Source organism: Rhinatrema bivittatum, chromosome 5, assembly GCF_901001135.1.
Source record: "Rhinatrema bivittatum chromosome 5, aRhiBiv1.1, whole genome shotgun sequence".
In the NCBI taxonomy this organism is placed as follows: Eukaryota; Metazoa; Chordata; class Amphibia; order Gymnophiona; family Rhinatrematidae; genus Rhinatrema; species Rhinatrema bivittatum.
Genome location: NC_042619.1, coordinates 81428394 through 81453603, shown reverse-complemented (window position 1 = coordinate 81453603; position 25210 = coordinate 81428394). Strand labels below are relative to the sequence as shown.

The following is a 25210-nucleotide window of genomic DNA, read 5'->3' as shown; positions in this document are numbered from 1 at the left end:
GCAGTCTCACCATGGAGCGATACATAGGCATTATGACATTTTCCGTTTTATTCACCATTCCCTTTCTAATAATTCCCAACATTCTGTTTGCTTTTTTGACTGCTGCAGCACACTGAACCGACGATTTCAATGTGTTATCCACTATGACGCCTAGATCTCTTTCTTGGGTTGTAGCACCTAATATGGAACCTAACATTGTGTAACTATAGCATGGGTTTTTTTTCCCCTATATGCATCACCTTGCACTTATCCACATTAAATTTCATCTGCCATTTTGATGCCCAATTTTCCAGTCTTTCAAGGTCTTCCTGCAATTTATCACAATCTGCTTGTGATTTAACTACTCTGAACAATTTTGTATCATCTGAAAATTTGATTATCTCACTCGTCGTATTTCTTTCCAGATCATTTATAAATATATTGAAAAGTAAGGGTCCCAATACAGATCCCTGAGGCACTCCACTGCCCACTCCCACTGAGAAAATTGTCCATTTAATCCTACTCTGTTTCCTGTCTTTTAGCCAGTTTGCAATCCATGAAAGGACATCGCCACCTATCCCATGACTTTTTACTTTTCCTAGAAGCCTCTCATGAGGAACTTTGTCAAACGCCTTCTGAAAATCCAAGTATACTACATCTACCGGTTCATCTTTATCCACATGTTTATTAACTCCTTCAAAAAAGTGAAGCAGATTTGTGAGGTAAGACTTGCCTTGGGTAAAGCCATGCTCTCTTTGTTCCATTAAACATTGTCTTTCTATATGTTCTGTGATTCTGATGTTTAGAACACTTTCCACTATTTTTCTTGGCACTGAAGTCAGGCTAACTGGTCTGTAGTTTCCCGGATCGCCCCTGGAGCCCTTTTTAAATATTGGGGTTACATTTGCTATCCTCCAGTCTTCAGGTACAATGGATGATTTTAATGATAAGTTACAAATTTTTACTAATAGGTCTGAAATTTCATTTTTTAGTTCCTTCAGAACTCTGGGGTGTATACCATCCGGTCCAGGTGATTTACTACTCTTTAATTTGTCAATCAGGTCTACCACATCTTCTAGGTTCACCGTGATTTGATTCAGTCCATCTGACTCATTACCCATGAAAACCTTCTCCAGTACAGGTACCTCCCCAACATCCTCTTCAGTAAACACCGAAGCAAAGAAATCATTTAATCTTTCCGCGATGGCCTTATCTTCTCTAAGTGCCCCTTTAACCCCTCTATCATCTAACGGTCCAACTGACTCCCTCACAGGCTTTCTGCTTCGGATATATTTAAAAATGTTTTTACTGTGAGTTTTTGCCTCTACGGCCAACTTCTTTTCAAATTCTCTCTTAGCCTGTCTTATCAATGTCTTACATTTAACTTGCCAACGTTTTTGCATTATCCTATTTTCTTCTGTTGGATCCTTCTTCCAATTTTTGGATGAAGATCTTTTGGCTAAAATAGCTTCTTTCACCTCCCCTTTTAACCATGCCGGTAATCATTTTGCCTTCTTTCCACCTTTCCTAATATATGGAGGATTGTACCAGCAGAAACTTCTTAGAAATCATATTCAATCATGTTTAAGTCTGAAGTTGTTACTGCTACTCCTAGATATTCACATTTTTTTTTTTACTTAGATCAATTAAAAAGAAAACAAGCTCTCTATGATTTACTATTGGATCATGATTTGCACTCTCTCAGAATCATGGCTTTATGATAAAAATACTGTAATTCTGAACCACTTATATCCGCTAAAGGGTTTTAATTTATAGGGCTTTTTTTTTTTTTTTTTTAATAAAACCTACTGAGGTCTGGGCATTTAAAGACGTTTAACATTGGTTTTTGAAGTTGATGGGTCCCCAACACCTTGGTATTTCGCTCTTATCAATCCCTATCCTAGGGCTGAGAATTTTTGGATGAATTGCTGGGTTTAATAGTAGATACTATGTAAGCCTCAACCAATCTCCTGGTATCAGGTGATTTCAATATTTATGTGAAAGCCAGTCTGCAGGGAAGGGAGACCTAGTTTATGCTTAGTATGCAAATTAGGGGCTTTACATAAATGATTGATTCTCCCACCTATAAGACAGGTCAAATTCTTGATTTGGTGTTTTACCTGTGGGGGAGATTAGGACCTTTTAGGATTTCTAGGCCAACTATTACACCAATGTTGTGGTTCGATCAAATGACTGTATTTAGCTGCACTGGTTTTCAAACTGTTAATAAATAAATATTAAGAAATTTGTGTGGACAAAGAGGTGGATATGGCCAGATTTTTAGAAGCCCTGGGACTAATAGTTTTATTTATTTATTTTTATTTATTTAAACAGTTTTATATACTGACAGTCGTTGTGAACATCCCATCAGTTTATATATAACATAACGTAGCAAGAGGCTTTACAATGAAACAATTATTTATCCGGCAAGTGTACAAAAATTAGTAGCAATTTGGGACAAAATTCTGTATTACATCAATTGGCACATTACTAAACTTTGAGGATGGGTCCTAGACTGCCGGCTCCCTGGGTTTCAGTTAATCTGCAGAAGCAAAAACAGTTATTGAGGAGATTGGAGAGGAAGTGAAAACCAGAATGAATGGAAGCAAAATGCCATTTTGAGGTCAGTAAAACGGTATAGAGAGGGGTTGATCTGTAGGCAAAAAGAATGGTTTATAATTGTAAAGAGTGACTTCAGTTTCTACCAAGTATGTTCCAATGGAAATGTTAGAGAAGTTGTGTAATGACTTGCTAACTATTTCCATTTTAAAGTAGCAAGAGTAGTATCAGAATTTATAGGGATTCTAGTCCTGGAGAAGAGTAGTTTCAAAAGGAGTAAACCAGGATGATGGCCGGGAAGGAAATCTCAAGTGTTACATGAGGTTGACTTATCCTGTTATTCCTTTGAGTCTGGAGGGAAGGGAAGGCCCTGTTGGGGAGAGGAAGAATTAATTAATTTGAGATTGGGGCTAGACAGACATCAAAATAGGAATAGGTGGAGAGTTGTGCCTTACACACTTACCCCCTCAGTATTTGTAAGGTCTGTAACAGGAGTGTTACTGGAACTGTTGGTGTTACTAGTGAATGCCTCACTGACTGGAGGAGTATTTTTTTCCCCTTTAAAACAAGTATTGGATAAACCTTTTCTGAAGAAAGCCTCTTTTGATGCTCAAGTCAAAAACATTTGATCAGTCTCTTAACTTGCCATTTTTGGGAAACGTTATAAAGTTGCTGTATTTTCTCACTGAATATGCAGTTTTAGTTAAGTTACAATCTAGTTTCCATAAATCTATGCATTCAGGGACTACTGGTCTCTGTACTAGATATTTACAAAAAACTAGATAAGTGACAGCGTGGTGATGGTCATTTTAGATCTCACCACTTTGTTCAATACAATTGACTATGGTTTTTCATTGGGGCATGGTAGAACTAAGAGGATGGGGAAAGAAAACACTGCAAATAAAGAATTAGAAATTTGTAAGTGCAGAGAACACCTTTCAAATATTTAAATTAAGAGCATCATACCACCTCGCGGATACTGAATAATTGTTACTTCAGTATTTTCACCACTCAAGGTCACTTTTAATCATCGGTCCAAAGATAGTAGGGTATATTTTGTTTTTTTCCAATGCTTATTAAAAGAAATACTTCCCCTTCAATAGAGCCCAACATATTATCATGTTTCGCAATGGCTGCCTCAGGGGCTACCAAATGATTGTCTGGTGAGGAAAGTATCTGTCTTACATAGGATACAAACAGTTCTTGGACGCCGCAGAGACTTGAGTGCATCTACCACTAAGGGCTAATGCGCATTTAAAAAAAAACAAAACAACTCTATCTTTGGAAGGATTATCAAACATGACTTCGAGCGGTGAAAATACTGAAGTAAAAATTATTCAGCATCATGGGGTGGTATGATGGTCCTAATTTAAATATTTGAAAAATGTTGGTTTCTTTTATTCCTGCAGAATCATTCCCACCAAATGTGTATGGGTCAGACAAGGTCCTCAGCTCAGTTTGTAAAATGAGGGATCCTGCAGAGCTGTTTTCTCTTTTTAATATTTTTGTTGCCCCTTTATGGGAGGTGTTTTCACTTTTTTTTGCGGAATATATTCAGTTATATGGTCCAGTTACATGTTATGCTGCTGAGTTACTTAACATTGGCTGAGCACAATAGCTAACTGGCTTTTGAGCTATAGATTAAAAGTTTAATCTCTCAAAGTTTACAATGTTTTGGATGAGCCTTGGGGATCTCCAGGATTGTCAGCTTTTGGTGGATGGTTAATGACTTTCTCTTGTAGTGTAGAATTTAGGAGTATGGCTGTAATTGGATTTCTCATTCCATACCCAAACTTCATCTTCCCCAGAGTTTCTAATCTACGGATGATTCAACAACTAATATTGTTTTTGTCGATACAGAATTTGACAACTGTGATCCATGTGCTAGTGACCTCCCATTTAGTTTATTGCAATACTATTCTTGCAGGGTTGCCCCAGGAAGCTCTTAGATTACAGCTGATTCAAAACATAACAGCAAAGATGTTGGAGTGAGGGGAATGTTAAAGGACCATGTGTCTCCCTTGTCGAGACAATTACATTGGTTTCTGATAGAGTATGGAATTAAATTTAAGATGTCACTAGCTTGGGTCCCGAATATTTGCAAATGCATGTAGTAATATATGTTCCAACACGGACCCTGTGTTTTTTGCAAGAAGAGTCATTAGTTGTGTTTACTGTAAAGATAATTAATCTGTAGAAATTTAGATCCAGGACATTTTCAATTATTGCTCTTTCATTGTATAAATCTTCCCAGGGAATGCACACTGCAGAAACCTATCTGGGCTTTCCTAAGATGGACAAAGTGTGGCTGTTTTGTACTGTATACCAATTATAATTCAGAGTTATAACGGAAGGAAGCTAAGCAGTTGATCAACAATATTGAATACAATGAAAGTTTTGTTTAAATCAGATTAGTGGATGCCGGTTTATTTTAATGCTTTTAGGGTTTGACTGGGATGAGGAGGATGAGTTAATGAGGTTTTGGGCTGGGTTTGATTTATGTTAGGCCATAGGATTGATTTCTGTAGTGGATTGTTATTTTGTTTACACTTATTGCCTCAGACACTCAAAGTGATTTGGAAAATACTAATATATGCAAAAATATATTAGATAGAAGCTATTTTCAAAATGGCACCAAGATGCAAAGTGAAAAAGTAAGATTACCTTTAAAAAATCTATTAGCAAAAGAGGATTTTAAAAAAAGCAGTAGCCCACCTTACAATAACTTAAGGCAGACAGTGATGTAATAAAAATATTCAGAGACCCTTCCTTCAAGGTTTGAACTACAGAACATTTAAACACACATGCAAACAAGTGAAAATAAGAAACAAAGAAACTTACTGGAACAGGAACTGCTGTAGGAACAGGAATGTTCTGACTGTACATGTGCATTGGCACTGGTATATACACAGGTACAGGAATAGGCACTGGGACATGCTGGGTTGTCAAATCTTCATCTAATGATAAACCAGATAATTAGAACATGGCATTTGCGGGAACATGGACCTTGCAACTTTATAATAAACATTCATGATCTCTTTTCTAATGCAAATTATAAAACTACAAGTAACAATGTAGCAAGGACAGAGCAGTATTTTAGGTACTTTACCTGTCTGACATGATTTTGTCTGCATATGAGGCTTGCAGTAAGTAGCTTTTGTCACTGACAAAGGTTTGCAAAGAACCGCCTTATTCTTCATATCTTTAGTGGGTGTTGGAGATAGAGGTGGAGCAGAGTTATAACCCTATAGGACAAATGAACAAAATATATCAATCACAGATGGTATTATTCATCAGAAAATTTAAATTTCTCTGAGTTTTTAGTAAGGGCTTTTAAAAACAATTAGGTTGGGACTGACTTGGGAACAGCACTTTCAGTCAACACTGTGTAATCGTTTGCACTATTTCTGTGGCTTTGTTTGTTTTACGTATAAAGAATTATGTATATTTACCCACCTAGAAGTGGCAATAGAGTGGGCAATGAATTTTATAAATAATGGCAATTGGGAGATCACGTGACACATTGAAGGGAGTGGATGTGATTTCCCTTCTCCGGGTTTGATCACCCCATCCAACCCTTCCCAACTGCATTTTATACCAACAGAAACGGCTGTCTAGATCACCTGAAATACCGGGAGCTGATTTGGTTAGTAGATGGCAGCTCGGAACAATAAAAAAAGACAAAGATAAAGATAAGACGCGTGTGGCTGAACAGTCGATCGAAGAGGATCCCGGGCCGGCGGTTCCTCAGACTGCCACAATTGTGGAAATGAAGACAGCGGTGGTTGAAGCTCTGTCACCCGAATTTAAAAAGATTTCGGCGCAGATTGCTGAGCTCTCGGCGGGCCTGGCAGAGTTTGAAAAGAGGGTCTCAGAAGTGGAGACGCGTGAGGCCGAGAATCAAGATGGCCTCCGCGTGGCCCAGAGTGATATAGTGGCCTTTAACTCCGCGGTAGAAAAGCAGAATACTAAACTGGAGGACCTAGAGAACCGTGCCAGCAGGTCAAATTTGAGATTTGTAGGATTGCCGGAATCTATAGAGGACAATCTCCCGCACTTCCTTGAGCACTGGCTTATTTTGGAACTGAAACTATTGGAGGTAAACAGCCCACTCAGGATAGAGCACGCTCATCAGCTGGACCCAAGGAGAGCAGAGGGAGGAAAGCCATGGGTGGTCATTGTGACGCTCTTAAATTTCGCCCACAAATCGGAGATTCTACGCACCATTAGACAAGTGAAAACACTGCTGCATGCCAATATGAAAATCTTAGTATTTCAGGACTTTTCAGCATCTTTATCAGCACAGCAGCGAATTCTGGCTCCGTTCTGCTCCCAATTATTTGCCCTGGGCCGAGCCATAATGATATACCTGGCAAAAGTTCAAGTGCAGACACTTTCGGGGATCCGATGGTTTATGGAGGCCCCCACTCTCCAGCAATACATTCGCAATCTACCTTCGGGAGCTATCCGTGCTGAAGCAATGAGTGAGACGTGAGAATTCAGCAGGGGATGTGCTGTATGCAACAATGAGATCTGTGCTCCTTCCATTGGGCCTCATCAGGCTGTTCAGGGCGCAGCGGAGACACTTTTTTTCCCCCCTCTCTCAGCAGTCAAGCTACAGAACTCACTTGCTTTAATCTGTTTGTTGCTCCTTCACTGGTTGCAGTGAGGTTCGTTGGCCTTGTATGGGGAAAGGAGCAGTCTCTTTCTGGTTGTCAGATTGCTGCCACATATTACCCGGTTATTTTTAGGGGATCTGCCACGTTCTGATGGACTCGGACATGTGCCAGCATACCCTCTCTAAGAGGGTGGACGTTGCAGCCCACACCAGAGGTTCTCTGCCTAGACCTCGCAGCTTATTTATTTTATCTTTTTTTTTGGTATTGATGGGAGAAGCTCTGGGGACTGGATTCCTGTCATAAAAGTGCAGTGGTTTGCAATGATGATGTTCAGTTTCAAAGATGTGCTGCTAGTTGGGAAATGTTCACTCGTTTTGTTTCTATCACACTTACAAGGGGCGGGATGGGGAGATGGGGGGGGGGGGGGGGGGAGGGCCCGGTTTGCGGAGAGGTTATCTTCTCCTGTTGCTATTAGGCCACTGGGGATAGGATATGGGTATGGGAAGGGGGGTGAGTTTGGGGGGGGGGGGGGAAGGGGAGAGTTGGGGGGGAAGGGGGGGAAGGGGGGGAAGGGGGCTTGGAGAGGAAGGGGGGGAGTTTACCTGGGGGTCATCTTGGATTCTAGTTTATTTACTAATATGTGGGGTCACCATTCTCTGTGGGTGGTCTGGGCGATGATGGTCATGAGTTTGGGTTCTGGGGGGGATGCTCATGCTGGGAGAGCATCCTCACCTCACAATATGAGTTTTAGGCTTTCATTAATGACAAACAGCCTGGAGTTTTGATGGCTTCACAGACCCAAGTGGTTTCATGGAATGTTTGTGGAATTCACTCCCCCATTAAGCGCACCAAGATTTGCACAGCCTTGCGGAGAAAATGCACCGACATAGCTTTTCTCCAAGAGACTCACCTCTCAGACCAAGAACACATTAAATTGAAGTGAGGTTGCTGGAGGTGGAGGTGAGAAACAGCGATTACTTTGACGAGGTTCCCTGAGGGTGAGGATCACATCCCGGCCCAGAACGGGGACCTCCGATAAAATTACCCGGAAGTGACATCAGAAAGAGCGACTGGACTGGGGCCTATAAAATCGCCTTAAAAGACTTGAGAATTCTGGAGGTGGAGGTGAGCAACAGCGATTACCTTGACGAGGTTCCCTGGGGGTGAGGATCGCATTCCGGCCCAGAACGGGGGCCTCTGATAAAATTACCCGGAAGTGACATCAGAAAGAGCGACTGGACTGGGGCCTATAAAATCGGCCTCACAGCGGCGCATCTAGCCGCTGATGCTTCGCCCAAGTCGTGCACGCCTAAGGGGCGTGCGGCTTTGTTTGCAAAAATTACAATAATTTGAGAATTAAATGAAATGCCTCCACCTCAGGCAAGTTATTCATTTATTCTTATAATTTCCTTGCTCACTACCCTTCCAGCATAAGAGGATCCAAGAGAATTAAAAGCCTATATACTGAAATACATATCGGAGCTCCTGTTTCCTAAGAAACTCAGTATTAAAATGCCTCATAGTGTTAGGAAATGCAGGGCAAAAGAGAAGGCTAACCCTGGAGTCTCTTACCCCTGAAGAATCCGGCCCTATGGATGCCCATATTGTCAGAGAAGGAACAGAATCGGGAGTGCAGTCGCTGAAGAAGGGAGCCTGGGATGCAACTCAGGTTCCGGTGCCTGACACGGATATCTCACTTTCCCCGATGAGAGAAGCACTTGCCAACCCTACTACACTTAGAAACCCGGAAGTGGAACTGGCCCTACTGCATGCCGAAGTTGCTGGCAATATGGGTCAGGCAGGGAATCCTAACCTGGGTGGAAGAAGTGAAGACGTCAGGAAATATATCCCGACGAGTTGGATGGCAGTCCAGCTAGGGGAGAATAAGGAGGGACTATTGGACAGAACTCTTTGACCCCTGTTGATACAAGTTTAACATATATATTACAGAAGCCAGTAGAAATAACTATGGAATCTGTGTGGGCAGCAACAGAAGGTTTGAGTAATTTGATAGTAAATAAAATTCTTCCCATAAATGAAGTGATAAAAGATCATGAAGTGCGAATGCAGGCAGTAGAGGATACTATTAAAAGTGTTCTTTTACAGAATGCAGAAATGAAATCTACAGTAAATGTTAATAGGATATCTCAAGAGTCTGATGAAAGATAATGTTAAAATGTTAAATAAGTTAGAAATTATGGAAAATACGTTAAAGGCTAGGAATCTGAGGTTTGTTAATCTTCCTAGACTTTCACATATATCTCCAAAAGAGATGTTTAGACAGTACTTGATAGAGATCTTAAAAGTGCCTGAAGAAAGTATTCCACTGGTGGTTAGAGTTTTTTTATTTAACACAAAGAAAGAAAGATGCAGAAGAACTAAGAGAAGCCAAAAAAATTGAAAGTAAAATGCCAGATTTAAATGTAATAGAGATGCTGGAGACGTCAGATTCTAGCATAGCTGAAAAAAGTACTTTGATATATTTGCATTAGAGATGGATAGAGAATGGATATTCAAATTGTATTTTAAATATTGTTTACATAGTTTTATGAATTTGCAGTTGAGAATATTTCCAGATGTGTCTAGAATGACACAAAAGAGAAAATGTTTGCTCTTGAATACACAGGCCCTACGAATTGGGGCTAGTTTTTTTTTTATTGAAATTCCCTTGCAAATGTCAGCTTAAATATAAAGGGTCAACTTATCTTTTTTTCTTACCATCACAATTAACTCAGTTTCTTTCTCATAAAGCTATTATACAGAATGTTGAAGAGGTAAATGTTCAGGTTCACCAATGCCCCCATTAGGCTGTGATTACCTCTCATCAGGAAATATTCCTCCTCACAGTATAGCAAATGTTGCTTACCTGTAACAGGTGTTCTCACAGGACCGCAGGATGTTAATCCTCACATATGGGTGACATCACAGGATGGAGCCCAATCACGGAACACTTTTGTCAAAGTTTCCAGAACTTTGACTGGCCCCCACTGGGCATGCCCAGCTTGGCACTAACCCTGCAGCCAGCAGGGGTCCCCCTTCAGTCTTATTTAAAAGCTACAGGCAGTGCCGAAAAATAAAATAATAAAACGTTACGAACCCAACACTGCGGGGCGGCAGGCAGGTTTCGTGAGGACTAACATCCTGCTGTCCTGTGAGAAAGCAAAATTGCTTACCTTGTAATAGGTGTTATCCCAGGACAGCAGGATGTAGTCCTCACATATGGGTGACGTCATTGATGGAGCCCTATTGCAGAAAACTTTGTCAAAGTTTCTTGAAACTTTTGACTGGCACTCTGAACTCACTGAGCATGCCCAGCATGCCATGATATTCTCAGCCACAGGGGTCTCCCTTCAGTCTCGTATGTAGCAATAAGCTTTAGCAAAAATAAAATAATAGAATTTATCGGACCCAACTCCGCAGGGTGGCGGGTGGGTTTCGTGAGGACTACATCCTGCTGTCCTGGGATAACACCTATTACAAGGTAAGCAATTTTGCTTTATCCCAGGACAAGCAGGATGCTAGTCCTCACATATGGGTGATTAGCAAGCTAGAGGCGGAGTCACTTTGTAGTGAAACAATATTACAGTATTGTTGGTAAAAATGAGGCAGCGAAGATCACAGCAGGTTGGATGTAGTAGGAGTTGGGGTTATACTGGAAACAAGTTCTTTAAGACAGATTGTCCGTAGGCTGAATCTTGTCCAAACAGTAATGAGCTGCAAAGGTGTGAAGAGAACTCCATGTTGCCGCTTTGCATATGTCAAGAAATGGCACTGAACGATAGTGTGCTACTGAGGTTGACATTGCTCTTACTGTATGCGCCTTTACTCGCCCTTGGAGAGGAAGGCCTGCTTTTTCATAGCAAAACTGTATGCAATCTGCTAGCCAGTTGGATAGAGTATGTTTGCCCATTGCTTTACCCGGTTTGTTTGGATCAAAAGATACAAAGAGTTGAGTGGATTTCCTGTGGACTACAGTGCGGTCTAAATAATATGCTAGCGCACACTTACAGTCCAAGGTATGAAAGGCCCGTTCCCCTTGGTGAGAGAATGAGGCCTTGGAAAGAATGTGGGCAAAACTATGGATTGGTTCAAGTGGAATTCCGTAACTACCTTGGGGAGGAATTTTGGATGTGTCCGGAGAACCACTCTGTCATGTAGGAATTTTGTATAAGGTGAGTACGTGACAAGGGCTTGTAACTCACTAACCCTTCTAGCCAATGTAATGGCTATGTGAGAAATTTAGGATCACAGGAAGTCATGGGTTCAAAAGAACACATGAGCCTTGTTAAGACCAGATTAAGGTCCCATTATGTGACTGGTGGCCGAATTGGTGGTTTAAGTTGAGTTAAACCTCTCATAAATCTACTGACAAGAGGTTGTATGGATATTGGTGCATCTCCCATCTTGTTATGGTAAGCTGAGATTGCACTTAGGTGTACTCTGACAGATGAAGTCTGGAGACCAGAGTGTGAAAGATGGCATAAATAGTCTAGTAGAGAAGTTGTGGGGCAGGAGAAAGGGTCAATGCTCTTTTGCGTGCACCACAAAGTAAACCTTTTCCATTTCGAAGAATAATTCTTTCGTAGTGAAGGTTTTCGTGACGCTATAAGCACTTGAGAGACATTGGATGAAAGATTGAGTGGTTGTAAGATCAAGCTTTCAACATCCATGCTGTCAGGGATAGGGATAGGGATTGAAGGTTGGGATGGCGCAACCGACCCTGATCCTGAGTTATGAGAATGGGAGCTACACCCAGGCGAATTGGTTCTCTGATCGAGAGGTCTAGAAGTATGGGAAACTATACTTGTCGAGGTCAATACGGGACTATGAGTATCATGGACCCTTTGTCCTGTTGTAGCTTCACTAGAGTTTTGGTTATGAGCGGTATTTGAGTATACGCGTATAGAAGGCCTGAGTTCCAAGGGCGAGCAAAGGTGTCCTTGGCTGGCTGATGTTTCTGTCAGTGCAGAGCGCAGAACTTGTCCACTTTGTGATTCAGGTGTGATGCAAAGAGGTCTATTGTTGGTTGCCCCTAACGTTGAAATGTCCTGGTCACTAAGGGATCCAGGGACCACATGTGTGGTTGGAACTGACGACTGAGGCGATCTGCAACTACGTTGTGGATGCCCACTAGATAAGTGGCTGGGAGAAACATGGAATGTGTCAGGGCCCAGTCCTAAATCTGTGTGGCTTCTTGACAAAGGAGATACGAGCCCGTACCTCCCTGTTTGTTCAGGTACCACGTGGCTACTGTGTTGTCCGTTTGAATCAGAACAGTCTTGTGTGAAAGGCAGTCTGAACGCATGCAGCGCATAACGTATAGCTCGAAGTTACAGGAAATTGATTTGAAACGTTGCTCCCCAACCCAAAGTGGACGCATCTGTAGTTAAAGTTATCTGTGGGACTGGTTGTTGGAAGGCTAGGCCCTTGCGCAAGTTGTCCTTGTACGCCCACCAGAGTAGAGATAAACGTAGCTGGTGGGTCACTTGAATTCGAGAGAACAGTGGTTGAATGGCTTGGATCCATTGTGACTTTAAAGTCCATTCGGTTATTCTCATGGCTACTCTTGCCATAGGCGTGACATGAACTGTGGAGGCCATGTGGCCTAGTAAGGTTAGAAACTGATGAGTTGTTGCTTGTTTCTTCGAGTGTAGCGAATTTGCCAATAGGGCAAGTGTGTCTGCCCGATCCTCGGGTAGAAAAGCTTTTGAAAGGATGGTGTTCAATTCTGCTCCAATGAATTGAAGCAGATGAGAAGGAATGAGATGGGACTTTTGATAATTGATGAGAAAGTCCATGGAGTGAGGTAGAGAGAAGCCAGAGCTCCTTGTTGATATTGACTTCTGATGAGCCAGTCATCTAGATAAGGGAAGACATGGACACTTTCCTTGTGTGTAAGGGTGCTTCTATTACTGCCAGACATTTTGTGAATACTCTGGGAGCTGAGGCAAGACAGAATGATAGTACTCTGTACTGGAAATGCTGATGACCCACCAGGAAACGCAGATATTTGCGATGAGGAGGGAATATTGGAATGTGAGCGTAAGCGTCATGTAGATCCAGAGAACAAAGCCAATCTCCTATTTGAAGAAGTGGAAGCATGGTGCCTAGAGAAACCATCTTGAACTTTTCTTTCTTCAGAAATTTGTTGAGATTTCTGAGGTCTAGGATGGGACGTAGGAATGAGGAAATAACGGGAGTAGAATCCTCTGCCCTGTTGAGTCCGGGGCACTAGCTCTGGCTCTCAGAATGGTGGATAATTCTGCTTGTAGATGAATTATGTGATTTTCACTTAGTGAGAGGTTTTGGAGGAGAATCTCTCGGAATTGAGAGAAAATTGAGTTGGTAACCTTGAGATATTATTGAGAGTACCCACTGGTCTGTTATCTGTACCCAATGGTTGTAGTAGGAGGAAACTCTGCCTCCTACTGGCAGATCCGGTTTTGGGATGTGGAGATGGCTTTGGTTTCTGGTGGTGGCCTCAAAAGCCTGCAGCCGGTCCCGTCTGCGGTGGAGGTTGAGGCCTAGCAGCTCTAGGTTGTCTGGGCTGAGATCTTTGCTTTGGACGAGAAAATCTGCCCCTTGATGCTGGAGGGTACTAATGCCTCTGCCTGTAGAAAAGCTTTCGAGATTCCTTCCTTGGAGGACGGCGAGATGATGATGCAGCAGAATCTTGCGGAACTGATGACAGTTGGCGCAAGGTTTCCGTATGTTCTTTCAATTGGGCCACAGCATCCTGTACCTTTGACCCAAAGAGGTTGTCACCTACGCATGGCAAATCAACCAGTTTTTCCTGTACCTGAGGCCAGAGGTCAGAGTCCTTCAACCATGCCCAGCGACGTGCACTGATGCCTGAGGCCGCTACTCTGGAAGCTGTTTCAAAGTTGTCGTAAGTGGCTCGGACTTCGTGCTTCCCAGCTTCAAGTCCTTTGTGTATTATGGCTTGAGCTGCTTCTTGGTACTGCTGAGGTAGGGAGTTGGAAAGTTCCTGCATCTGTTTCTGAAGATTCCTCTGGTATTGCGTCATATATAGCTGATATGACGCAATCCTTGAATTGAGCATGGCTCCCTAGTACACTTTCCTGCCCAAGGAGTCCAGGAATCTGTGGTCCTTGCCAGGAAGAGTGGAGGAATGAGGTCTTATTCTCTTGGATTTCTTCTGTGCAGACTCAACAATAACTGATTGATGTGGCAGTTGTGATTTTTGGTATCCAGGAACATTTTGGACTAGATAAGTGGTATCCACTCTCTTGTTAATAGATGGAACTGAGCATGGATGTTCCCAGAGTCTGTGCTTTAACTCCAACAGCACTTCGTGGACAGGGATGGCCAGGACTTCTTTTGGAGGGTCCACGAACTGTAGAACTTCCAAAGTTTGCTGTCTTGTGTCCTCTTCAGATACCAAGTTAAATGGTATTGTGTCTGCCATGTACAAGTCCTCTGGTGGGAATTTCTTCCTTCCGGAGGAGGAGAAGGGTCAGACATAAAAATCTCAGAGGAAGTATCCATATGTTTGTCCTCCCTGGAATCATATGGGTCTTCTCTACAAAAAGCCCTGAAGGACCTGGCCGTGGACCATCTAACAGTGTCCGTCCAGGGACTTCTTCATGTGGTTTGGCTGGAATCGATTTCGGTGGTAGAGCACAGACGATTGCGAATCTATTCATGAGAAGTTGAAACAACGCTAATTCTGGTTGTCCTGGGGCCCCAGGCACTGGCATTGGTATTGTTGGAACTGGGTCCGGCATTGGTCCGGGCATCGGTGATGGCAGAGGCATTGGTGTCGACGGATGCTTTGGTACCGGTGCAGGCAGTTGCTTCGGTATTGGAAACCGGCATTGGTGCAGGCACTAGTATCGGTGCAGGCACCGGCATCAGCGTCAGCAAGGGCATCGATGGTCGATGGTCCTGTAACGCTTGGAGCACCGCTTGATGGATAAATCCCGTCAATTCCTCCGTGATAGCTGGTGCAGGCAGAGCAGCTACACGTGGTGGCGGTGGAGGTGTTATTGGTCCTTCCACAGGGCCCTGTGGAGGTTTGAGGGTCGGCACATCGAGAGGAGGTAAACGCCTCGGCGAAGGCCTCAGAATTTCCTGAAGGCGAGGCAGTTTTGCGGTTGATTTCTCTGGGGAGAGAAGTGCCTCCAGGATCGATGGGTGGCGATGCCAATGCTTCGATGTTCCGCCGCTGACCTCGTCGATGCCACGGATGGGGTCGGTGATGAACGATCCCCCGAACCTTCCGGACGATGTTTTTTGAGAATTAGACGTTTTGAAACTCCGGACAGAGATGATTGAGTGGACATTGATGGGGAAGGCAAAAGTTGTAGATGGAATAAGTGTTCCATCTTTTCTTGTCGGGCCTTTCGACCCTTCCCGGTCATTTCAGCACACTTTGGACAAGATATTACATCGTGTGTTTGACCTAAACAAAGAACTCACTCAAGGTGTGGATCTCTATTGGACATGGTCCGATTACAATTGGGACATTTTTTGAATCCCGTGGCCATATTTCCCTCGACAGCAGTCGATGAAAATGAGAAGAAAATATTTTTTACTCAAAAGAGTGAGATGAGACAAAAATTACTCACCGGCCGGTGGTAACACGGGAAACCCCGATATGGGAGAGAATTAACTGTTTTTAAATCTGATTTTTAGTCAGAAAGTATGTGAGAAAACTCACACAGGCTCCTGCTCAGTGATGCCAAAAGCAGCGCGGAAAAACGAAGACTGAAGGGAGAACCCTGTGGCTGAGAATATCATGGCATGCTGGGCATGCTCAGAGTGCCAGTCAAAAGTTTCTAGAAACTTTTGCAGAAAGTTTTCCGCAATAGGGCTCCATCAATGACGTCACCCATATATGAGGACTAGCATCCTGCTTGTCCTGGGATAACACCTGTTACAGGTAAGCAACATTTGCTTTCTCACAGGACAAGCAGGATGGTAGTCCTCTCATATGAGTGAGTACAGAGAATGTCCGAGCATGCACCAAATGTACTCAAAGGCGTGCAAACAGGCACAACTGGAGTGGAATTTGGTAGAGGGCATCCTGAACCCCACCGGGCAGGCGGAAGGGTGTTGGTACGTCATGTTGTAAACAAGTTACGAAGGACAGACTGGCCGAAGATGGAATCTTGTCTTCCTGCTTTGTCCAAGCAATAGTGGGCTGCAAAGATGTGGAGAGAACTCCAGGTGGCAGCCCTGCAGATATCAGGAAGCGGCACCGATCGGAGGTGTGCTACTGAAGTCGCCATGGCCCTCACAGAGTGTGCGTTAACATGGTCTTGAAATGGAATGCCCGCTTGCTGATAGCAAAAGGATATGCAGTCTGCCAACCAGGAGGAGAGAGTCTGCTTGCCCACAGGCTGTCCTAATTTGTTAGGATGGAAAGAAAGACAAACAATTGAGTGCTTTCCCTGTGGGCAGTTGTACGGTCTAGGTAGAACGCTAGAGTCAAGGGTATGCAGAGCCTGCTCTCCGGGATTGGAATGGGGCCTGGGAAAAAAGGTAGGTAGTATGATGGATTGATTTAGATGAAAATCCGAAACTACCTTGGGTAAGAATTTAGGATGAGTGCAGAGTACTGCCCGGTCCTGCAGAAATTTAGTGTAAGGCGGATAGGTAACTAGGGCCTATAATTCACTAACTCTGCGAGCTGAAGTGATTGCGAAAAGGAAAATCACTTTCCATGTGAGATATCGAAGTTCACAAAGGTGAAGAGGCTCGAATAGTTGTTTCAACAGCTGACCCAAAACCAGGTTAAGATCCCAAGAAGGGGCCGGAGGACGCAGTGGAGGCTTGAGGTGAAGCAAGCCCTTCAAAAAACGTGTTACAAGGGGTTGTACTGATATAGGAACATCTCCGACACCTTTATGGAAGGCGGCTACCGCACTGACATGCATTCTCTGATGGAAGAAGTCTTTAGACCTCACTGATAAATGCCAGAGATAGTCCAAAAACTTCGTGCTTGGACAGGAAAAGGGGTCAAGGGACTGAGAAGAGCACCATGACGTGAACCTTTTCCATTTAATAGAGTAAGCTTTTCTCATGGAAGGCTTCCGTGAAGCAAACAAGACACGGGAAACTGGTTCAGAAAGGTTAAGTGGCTGAAGGATTAACCTTTCAACATCCATGCCGTCAGGGACAAGGCTTGAAGATTGGGATGGCGGAGGCACCCGTCGTTTTGAGTGATCAGAAGTGGGTCCTTTCCTAAGGGAATGCACCTGCGAATGGAGAGATCCTGCAGTATTGGAAACTACACTTGGCGTGGCCAGTGAGGTGCTATCAGGATCATGATTCCCTTGTCCTGACGCAACTTCACGGAGTCGAGAGAAGAGGAAGTGGAAGGAATGCGTAAAGTAGACCGGTTGCCCACGAGAGGGAGAATGCGTCTCTGGGCCGAGAGTGTTTGCTGCGAATGAGAGAGCGGAAGTTCTCTACTTTGCGGTTTTGAGGAGACGCAAAGAGGTCTATCTGAGGATATCCCCATTGTTGGAAGATGGAGTTCATTACTGAGGGGTTGAGAGACCACTCATGCGGTTGAAACTTGTCTGCCAACACATTGTCCACTCCCGGCAACCAGGTGGCCCTAAGGTACATCGAATGGGAGAGAGCTTCCGCCCATATCTGTGCAGCTTCCTGACACAGAAGGAAGGAGCCCGTACCTCCCTGTTTGTTGATGTACCACATGGCCACCTGGTTGTCCGTCTGGATCAAGACAACTTGATTTGAGAGGCGATCCTGAAATGCCCTGAGAGCATATCTTATTGCTCGAAGCTCCAGGAAATTTATTTGGTGTTTGGCTTCCTCTTGAGACCAAGATTCTTGAGTCTGCAGATTGGCCACAGGGTCTGGAGCCTGAAAGGGCAAGCCTTGGAGGAGATTGTTCTGATGTCTCCACCAGGCAAGAGACTGACGGAGTGAGACAGTTACGTGGACCATGGTCAACAGGGACTGAACGCTTTGAGTCCATTGTGATCGTATAGTCCACTGCATGATTCTCATGGCCAATCATGCCATTGGTGTGACTTGCACTGAGGACACCATGTGTCCCAGGAGGATGAGGAAGTGATGCGCAGTCATGGATTGTTGAGACTGCAGCTGGTGTGCAAGAGACACGAGAGTGAGCGCTCGCTGTTGAGGCAGAAAAGCCTTTGCCTGCAAGGTGTCCAAGTCTGCCCCAATGAACGACAAGGTTTGAGATGGGACTAAAGAGGATTTGTCGTAGTTGACGAGAAATCCTAGTGAAATTAGAGTATGTAAGGTTAGATTGAGGGACAACAGAGCAGCTTGCTGAGTGGGAGCCCTGACTAACCAATCGTCTAGATAGAGGTAGACGTGAACACCCTGAGTTCTTAGGAAGGCTGCAACCACTACGAAGCATTTTGTTAAGACTCATGGCACAGAGGCTAGGCCAAATGGAAGCACTCGATACTGATAGTGCTTTGGGCCTACTAGAAACCTTAGATATTTGCGATGAGATGGAGTTATCGCAATATGAGTTTATGCGTCCTGGAGGTCTAGAGAGCAGAGCCAGTCTCCTCTTTGTAGGAGAGGAAGAAGCGAGCCTAAGTTTACCATCTTGAATTTCTCCCACTAGAGGTACTTGTTGAGGGCCCATAGGTCCATAATAGAACGAACGCCACCCGATTTTTTGGGGATCAGAAAGTACTGGGAATAAAACCCTAGGACATGCTGAGAGTAGGGTACGGGTTCTATTGCCTTGCACTGGAGAAGGAGGGAGGCTTCCTGATCCAGAAAGATGGAGTGATCGGATGTTCTCCATGTCGGCAGAGGTGGGGAGTCCGGTGGCATGGAAAGAAAGTTCAGATGGTAACCCTGGGTAATTATCGCCAGTACTCATTGTCTGAGGTAATTGAGTGCCATATGTTGTTGAAATGGCACAGTCGGCCTCCCACTGGTATGTGAGGCAATGGTTGTTGGCTGCTGCTCTCTAGGTGGAAGTCAAAATCCTGAAGCAGGACCTGGTTGAGGAGCTGCTTGCGGCTTTTGTTTCCGTGTCTGACGAGACTGTGCTTTTTGAAAAGGTCTCGTGGCACGGGATCTGGTTGGTGGCGGGTAGGACTTCTTCGGCCAGAAGAAGGACTTTTTAGAGTCCTTTCGGAAGGACTATCTTGAAGAGTAGTCAGAAGGCATCAGAGAGAGCTGTCAGAGTCTCATGATGGTCCTTAAGTTCTGCCACTGTCCTTTGAATTTGTTCTCCAAATAGGTTATCTCCTACACAGGGGAGGTCAGATAACCGGTCTTGTATCTCAAGACGAAGGTTGGAAGACTTGAGCCAGGCCCATCTCCTTGCCGAAACAGCTGCTGCAGATACTCTGGTAGCAGTATCAAAGATATCATAGGATGACCTGATCTCATGCTTGCCTGCTTCAAAACCCTTATTTCCTAGGGTTTGAAGCTGATCTTGGAATTGTTGAGGCAGGGTATCTGTCAAATCTTGTATCTGCCTAAAAATGACCCTATTATATTGGATCATATAGAGCTGATAAGCTGCAATCTAGGAGATGAGCATTGAGCCTTGGAATACTCGGCAGCCAATGGCATCTAGAAACTTCTGTTCCTTACCAGGGGGAAAAGAAGTGTGAGGCTTTGATCTTTTTGCTTTTTGTGCAGATTCAACAACTACAGATTGGTGATCCAATTGAGTTTTCTGAAAGCCTGGAGCTGACTGCACCAAATAGGTTGTGTCAGCTTTTCTATGCACTGGAGCAATGGAGCCAGGATGTTCCCAGTTCTTCTTGAGGAGATCCAGAAGAACCTGGTGGATAGGGATGGAGATTATTTCCTTGGGAGCATCCAAGAATTGGAGCAACTCCATCATCTGGTGTCTGTCATCCTGTTCAGTTTGCAATTAAAAGGGAATCAATTCAGACATTTCCTTCACAAAATTTATAAAGGAGAGGTCCTCTGGAGGAGAATGCTTCCTACTTTCAGTGGGTGAAGGTGGTGAAGGTAAATCATCGGTGTCTGGGGAGGAATCATCAGTCCAGATGTCATAAGGATCAGCACCTGTCCCTCTAGGAACTAGAGGGGGACGGGGTGGTTGGATACCTGAAGGTCCTGGTCTAGGCTCCGAAGGAATCGGAGGAATTATCGGAGGCACCGATGAAGGCATGGAAGGCATCGATGGATGGCTCGGTGGCGCCGGACGTATCGGCACCGATGGTCGGATCGGTGGTGAGGGATGTATCGTTATCGATGGCTGAGGCAGAACTCCCGATGGAGGGATGCGGGATGGTGTTTCTTCTCCCGATGACAATGTAAGCAGGGAGGGCACCGGAGCTATCGGAGACCGGGGTCCATCGGTGGAAAGCGGCAATAAGCGCGTCCATCCTGGAGAGCATCGGTGCCAACGCTGCCGGAATCGGGTCGGTGGATGGTTCCGCAATCGGTACCGGTGTTGGAGGAACCTGGAGTCGTTGCATCGCCTTCTCGATGGCCTTCTGAACCATCCGGTCAAGTTCTTCTCAGAGACCTGGAGCAAGCAGCCCAGGCTCTGGAACAGAAGAAGGAGGCAGAAGCATAGCTGGAGGGACCACCGTTAAAGGCGGAGTCGTGCTCCCGATCCCCTGTCGGATGAGGGTTGCCTCGGTGACCCGGTCGCCAAAAAGGTCGGTGCCTTTTCTGGACGGGGTTTCTTCGATGGCGGCTCGGACAATGGCGAGGTCGATGATTTTGCTCCCTCGATGGTCCGAGACTTACGGTGTGTCTATGGTGATTGTTTGTCTCTACGATCCCCTCGGTACTGAGAGGGAGTAGAGGGTGTCGAAGGCCGAGATGTCGTCGATGCCGGACGGTCATCGGTTGGTGGTCCATGCTGGCGTGAAGTTGATGGTGCCGGTTCCGACGACGTCCATGCAATGGACGGAGTCAGAGTTTGAGAACAGAGGAGAAGTTCCATCTTCTCCATTCTGGCCTTGCGACCTTTTGGTGTCATTAGGGCACATTTGGTGCAGGTCAAGATATCGTGCTCGCGTCCTAGACACAACACAGACTTTATGGGGGTCTGTGATGGACATGGTGCTATTACAGTCCGGGCACCGACGGAACCCCGATGCCATGGCCATGGCAAAAATCGAGCCGCGGTACGGTCGATGGCCAGTATACCGCGAGGGCCAAACTAGACGGTAATCGACAAAACGGGTAAAAACTTACTGGAGTACTGCGGTCTGAAAAAAGTTAAAGGAGGGACCCCTGTGGGGCAAATTAACTTTTAGCAATTCCATGAGGAAAATTCCTGTCAGGAATCTCTGTAGAGCTCCTTTACCACAAGGCTACTGCTGCGCAGAAAAAAGAAGACTGAAGGGGGACCCCTGCTGGCTGCAGGGTTAGTGCCATGCTGGGCATGTCCAGTGGGGGCCAGTCAAAGTTCTGGAAACTTTGACAAAAGTGTTCCGTGGTTGGGCTCCATCCTGTGATGTCACCCATATGTGAGGACTAACATCCTGCTTGTCCTGTGAGAAATAGGCTATATATTTTCCTTTTCTTAAAAGCTTTAGTTTAAGCTGAATTAGTATATTTTGTGCGATGAATCATCTTCTTGAAATATGGAGGATCTTTAATGAAGTATGGTAAATGTTAAAAGTTTGATTTTAAGGATGATGAAAACATTTTTTGTTTTTCCTTATCTATGCTTCAATGTTCAAATGTCAAGAATATTATCTTGCTATGTAGTTTACAAAAGCAAAATAAAAAATAAATATAAAAAAAAATTGAAGGGAGGTTGGGTGGGTGAGGTACACTATGCTTCTGCAACTACCAAATCCGCTATATTAATCCACAAGCGGATCTCCATTAACATTAAGCGGGAAATTAAAAATCCACAGGGACGTTATTGGAGAAATTACTAACCTGATAATTTTGTTTTCCTTAGTGTAGACAGATGGACTCAGGACCAATGGGTATAGTGAACTCCTGATAGCAGTTGGAGACAGATCAGATTTCAATCTGACGTCAGCCCTAGTACATATATGCCTGCAGGAAGTGCAGCTCTTCAGTATTCTCCTCGAAAAGCATTGTGGATATATGCATGACTGAATAATTTGAATAACTTGATTAACTTTATAACTTGGTTAACTTAATTTGAACCGGTTGAATTGGCTATAGCTGGAGCCCGCCAGTGCCCTCAACCGAGAAACGTCGAAACCCGGTAAGATGGGTGTCCTAGATGAAGGAAAGCATGGCTTACCCGTGAATCTCTCACTCCCGGGGATGTCCCCCGAGAATTCCATGAGTAACAGCAGCCGTGGGTGGGATAATGAGTCCATCTGCTACACTAAGGAAAACTAAATTATCAGGTAAGTAATTTCTCCATTTCCTAGCATGTAGCAGATGGACTCAGGACCAATGGGATGATAAAAGCTACTCCCAAACTGGGTGGGAGGCTGCCCGTGACCCACTCAGTACTGCCCTTGCAAATGCTGTGTCCTCCCGAGCCTGAACATCCAGGCAGTAAAACCTGGAGAAGGTGTGGATGGAGGACCGTGTCGCCGCCCTGCAGATCTCAGCTCGTGACAGCATCTTGGTTTCCGCCCAGGACACTGCCTGGGCTCTAGTAGAATGGGCCTTGACTTGTAGAGGTGGAGGCTTGCCTGCTTCCACGTAGGCCGCCTTGATGACTTTTTTGATCCAGCGGGCTATGGTTGCTCGCGAGACCGCTTCCCCTTGCTTCTTCCCGCTGTGAAGGACGAATAGCTGGTGCGTCTTTCGTATGGATTCCGATTTTCCAGGTATCTGACTAGGAACCTGCAGACGTTGAGATGGCATAGACTTCGAGCCTCTTCCGAATTCTTATGCTCATCTGGCCATGGTAGCGAGATGGTTTGGTTGAGATGGAAGTAAGACACCACTTTGGGGAGGAACGACGGAACTGTGCCTAACTGGATGGTTCCTGGGGTGAGTCTGAGGAACGGCTCTCGGCAGGACAGTGCTTGTAGCTCGGATATACGACGGGCCGAAGAGACTGCCAGCAGGAAGGCTGACTTCAGTGTTAATAGCTGGAGAGACAGGCCGCGGAGAGGTCTGAAGGAGTTTCCTGCTAGGAAATCTAGGACCAGGTTGAGGTTCCAAAGAGGCACCGGCCACTTCAGGGGTGGTCGGATCTGCTTGACTCCTTTCAGAAAGCAGGAGACATCCGGATGAGAGGCTATGCTTCCGCTGTCGCTCTTGGTTCCGTAGCATGACAATGCGGCCACATGTACCTTGATGGAGTTGAGAAACAATCCCTTCTGTAGGCCATTCTGCAGGAATTCCAAAATCGCAGGAATTTTAACCAAACATGGTATGATGTCGCGGTCCTCGCACCAGGCTTCGAATACTCTCCAAATCATTATGTATGTTAGGGATGTGGAGAACCTGCATGATCGGAAAGTAGGGTGTCAATTACTGCCTCTGAGTATCCGCTCTTCCTTAGGCGAGTCCTCTCAATGGCCAGACCGTAAGAGAGAATCGAGCTGGATCCTCGTGGAGGAGTGGTCCCTGGTAGGATCAGGTCTCTGTGTGTAGATAGCGGAAGGGGGCTCCCTGTCAGTCTTCGCATGTCTGCGTACCACGGTCTTCTTGGCCAGTCCGGGCCACTAGAAGTATTGGTCCCCTGTGGTGTTCTATCTTGTGGATGATTGCGCCCAATAGGGGCCATGGCGGGAAGGTGTATAACAGAGTCTCCTGTGGCCAGGTCTGTACCAGGGTATTGATTCCCTGGGACTGGAGTTCCTGCCTGCAGCTGAAGAAACTGGGTACGTCTGCACTGGATCGGTTTGCCAGGAGGTCCATGGTTGGTGTTCCCCAAAGGTTTACTATCAATTGGAATGCTGTGGTCGACAGCCTCCATTCTCCTGGATCTAGACTTTCTCTGCTGAGGTAGTCCGCAACGACGTTGTCTTTCCCAGCGATGTGGACGGCCGAGATTCTCTTGAAGATTCACTTCCGCCCATGACATTAGGAGGTCTATTTCCAGAGATACCTGTTGGCTTCTGGTTCCTCCCTCACGGTTGATGTAGGCTACTGTTGTGGCACTGTCAGACATTACTCTGACCGCTTTGTCTCGGAGTCTGTGACTGAATCCTAGGCAGGCAATTCTGACTGCCCGGGCTTCTAGGCAATTGATGTTCCATCCCTACTCTTCTACATTCCATTGCCCTTGGACGGTTAGCTCCTGGCAGTGTGCTCCCCATCCTCGTAGGCTGGCATCCGTGGTGAGTAGGATCCAGGTTGGTGAAGATAGTCTCGTTCCCTGGCTCAGATGGGCTTCTTGTAGCCACCATCGCAGTTTGACCCGAACTCTGTCCGGGAGCTGAAGACATACGGTGTAGTTCTGGGACAGTGGATTCCATCGTGATAGTAGTGAGCATTGTAGGGGTCTCGTGAGCTCGAGCCCATGGCACTACTTCCAGTGTGGGTGCCATGAGGCCGAGAACTTGTAGATAATCCCATGCTGTGGGACGATGTTCGCTCAACAGGATTCGCAACTGGGTCATCAGTTTTGATCTCCTTGTCTGTGAAAGGATGACCTTGTCTTGTTTTGTGTCGAACCGGACTCCCAAGTATTCTAGAGATTGGGAAGGCTGCAGGCAACTCTTGTTTGTGTTGACCACCCACTCGAGGCTCTCCAGGAAAGTTTTGACTCTGTTGGTTGCCTGGTGGCTCACCTCTGGGGATTTCGCCCTGATCAGCCAATCGTCTAAATAAGGGTGCACGCAGATTCCTTCCTTCCTCAGTGTTGCTACCACCACTATGATCTTGGTGAACGTCTGGGGTGCAGTGGCTAACCCGAAAGGTAGTGCCCGGAACTGGTAGTGACGGTCCAGGATCGAGAAGCATAGAAAACGCTGATGCTTTTGATGGATTGGAACGTGTAGGTAGGCTTCCGACAGATCCAGGGATGTAAGAAACTCTCCCGGTTGTATCGCCCTTATTACCGAGCGTAGGGTTTCCATGCAGAAGAGAGGAATCTTCAGGTGACGGTTGACTGCCTTGAGGTCCAGGAAGGGTCTGAACGTTCCTTCCTTCTTGGGAACGATAAAATAGATGGA

At 45.3% G+C, this 25210-nt stretch overlaps 1 protein-coding gene across 1 annotated transcript in view; it reads right to left on the bottom strand.

Moving 5' to 3' along the window:
* ZMYM2 (zinc finger MYM-type containing 2) overlaps nt 1-25210 on the bottom strand; it is a 581711-nt gene that overhangs the window by 200899 nt on the left and 355602 nt on the right. The window contains exons 15-16 of the mRNA XM_029602506.1: nt 5648-5783; nt 5380-5495 (exon numbers count right to left, since the gene is read on the bottom strand). Of these exons, the coding sequence (XP_029458366.1) occupies nt 5380-5495; nt 5648-5783 (252 nt within the window). The remainder of the gene's footprint in view (nt 1-5379; nt 5496-5647; nt 5784-25210) is intronic.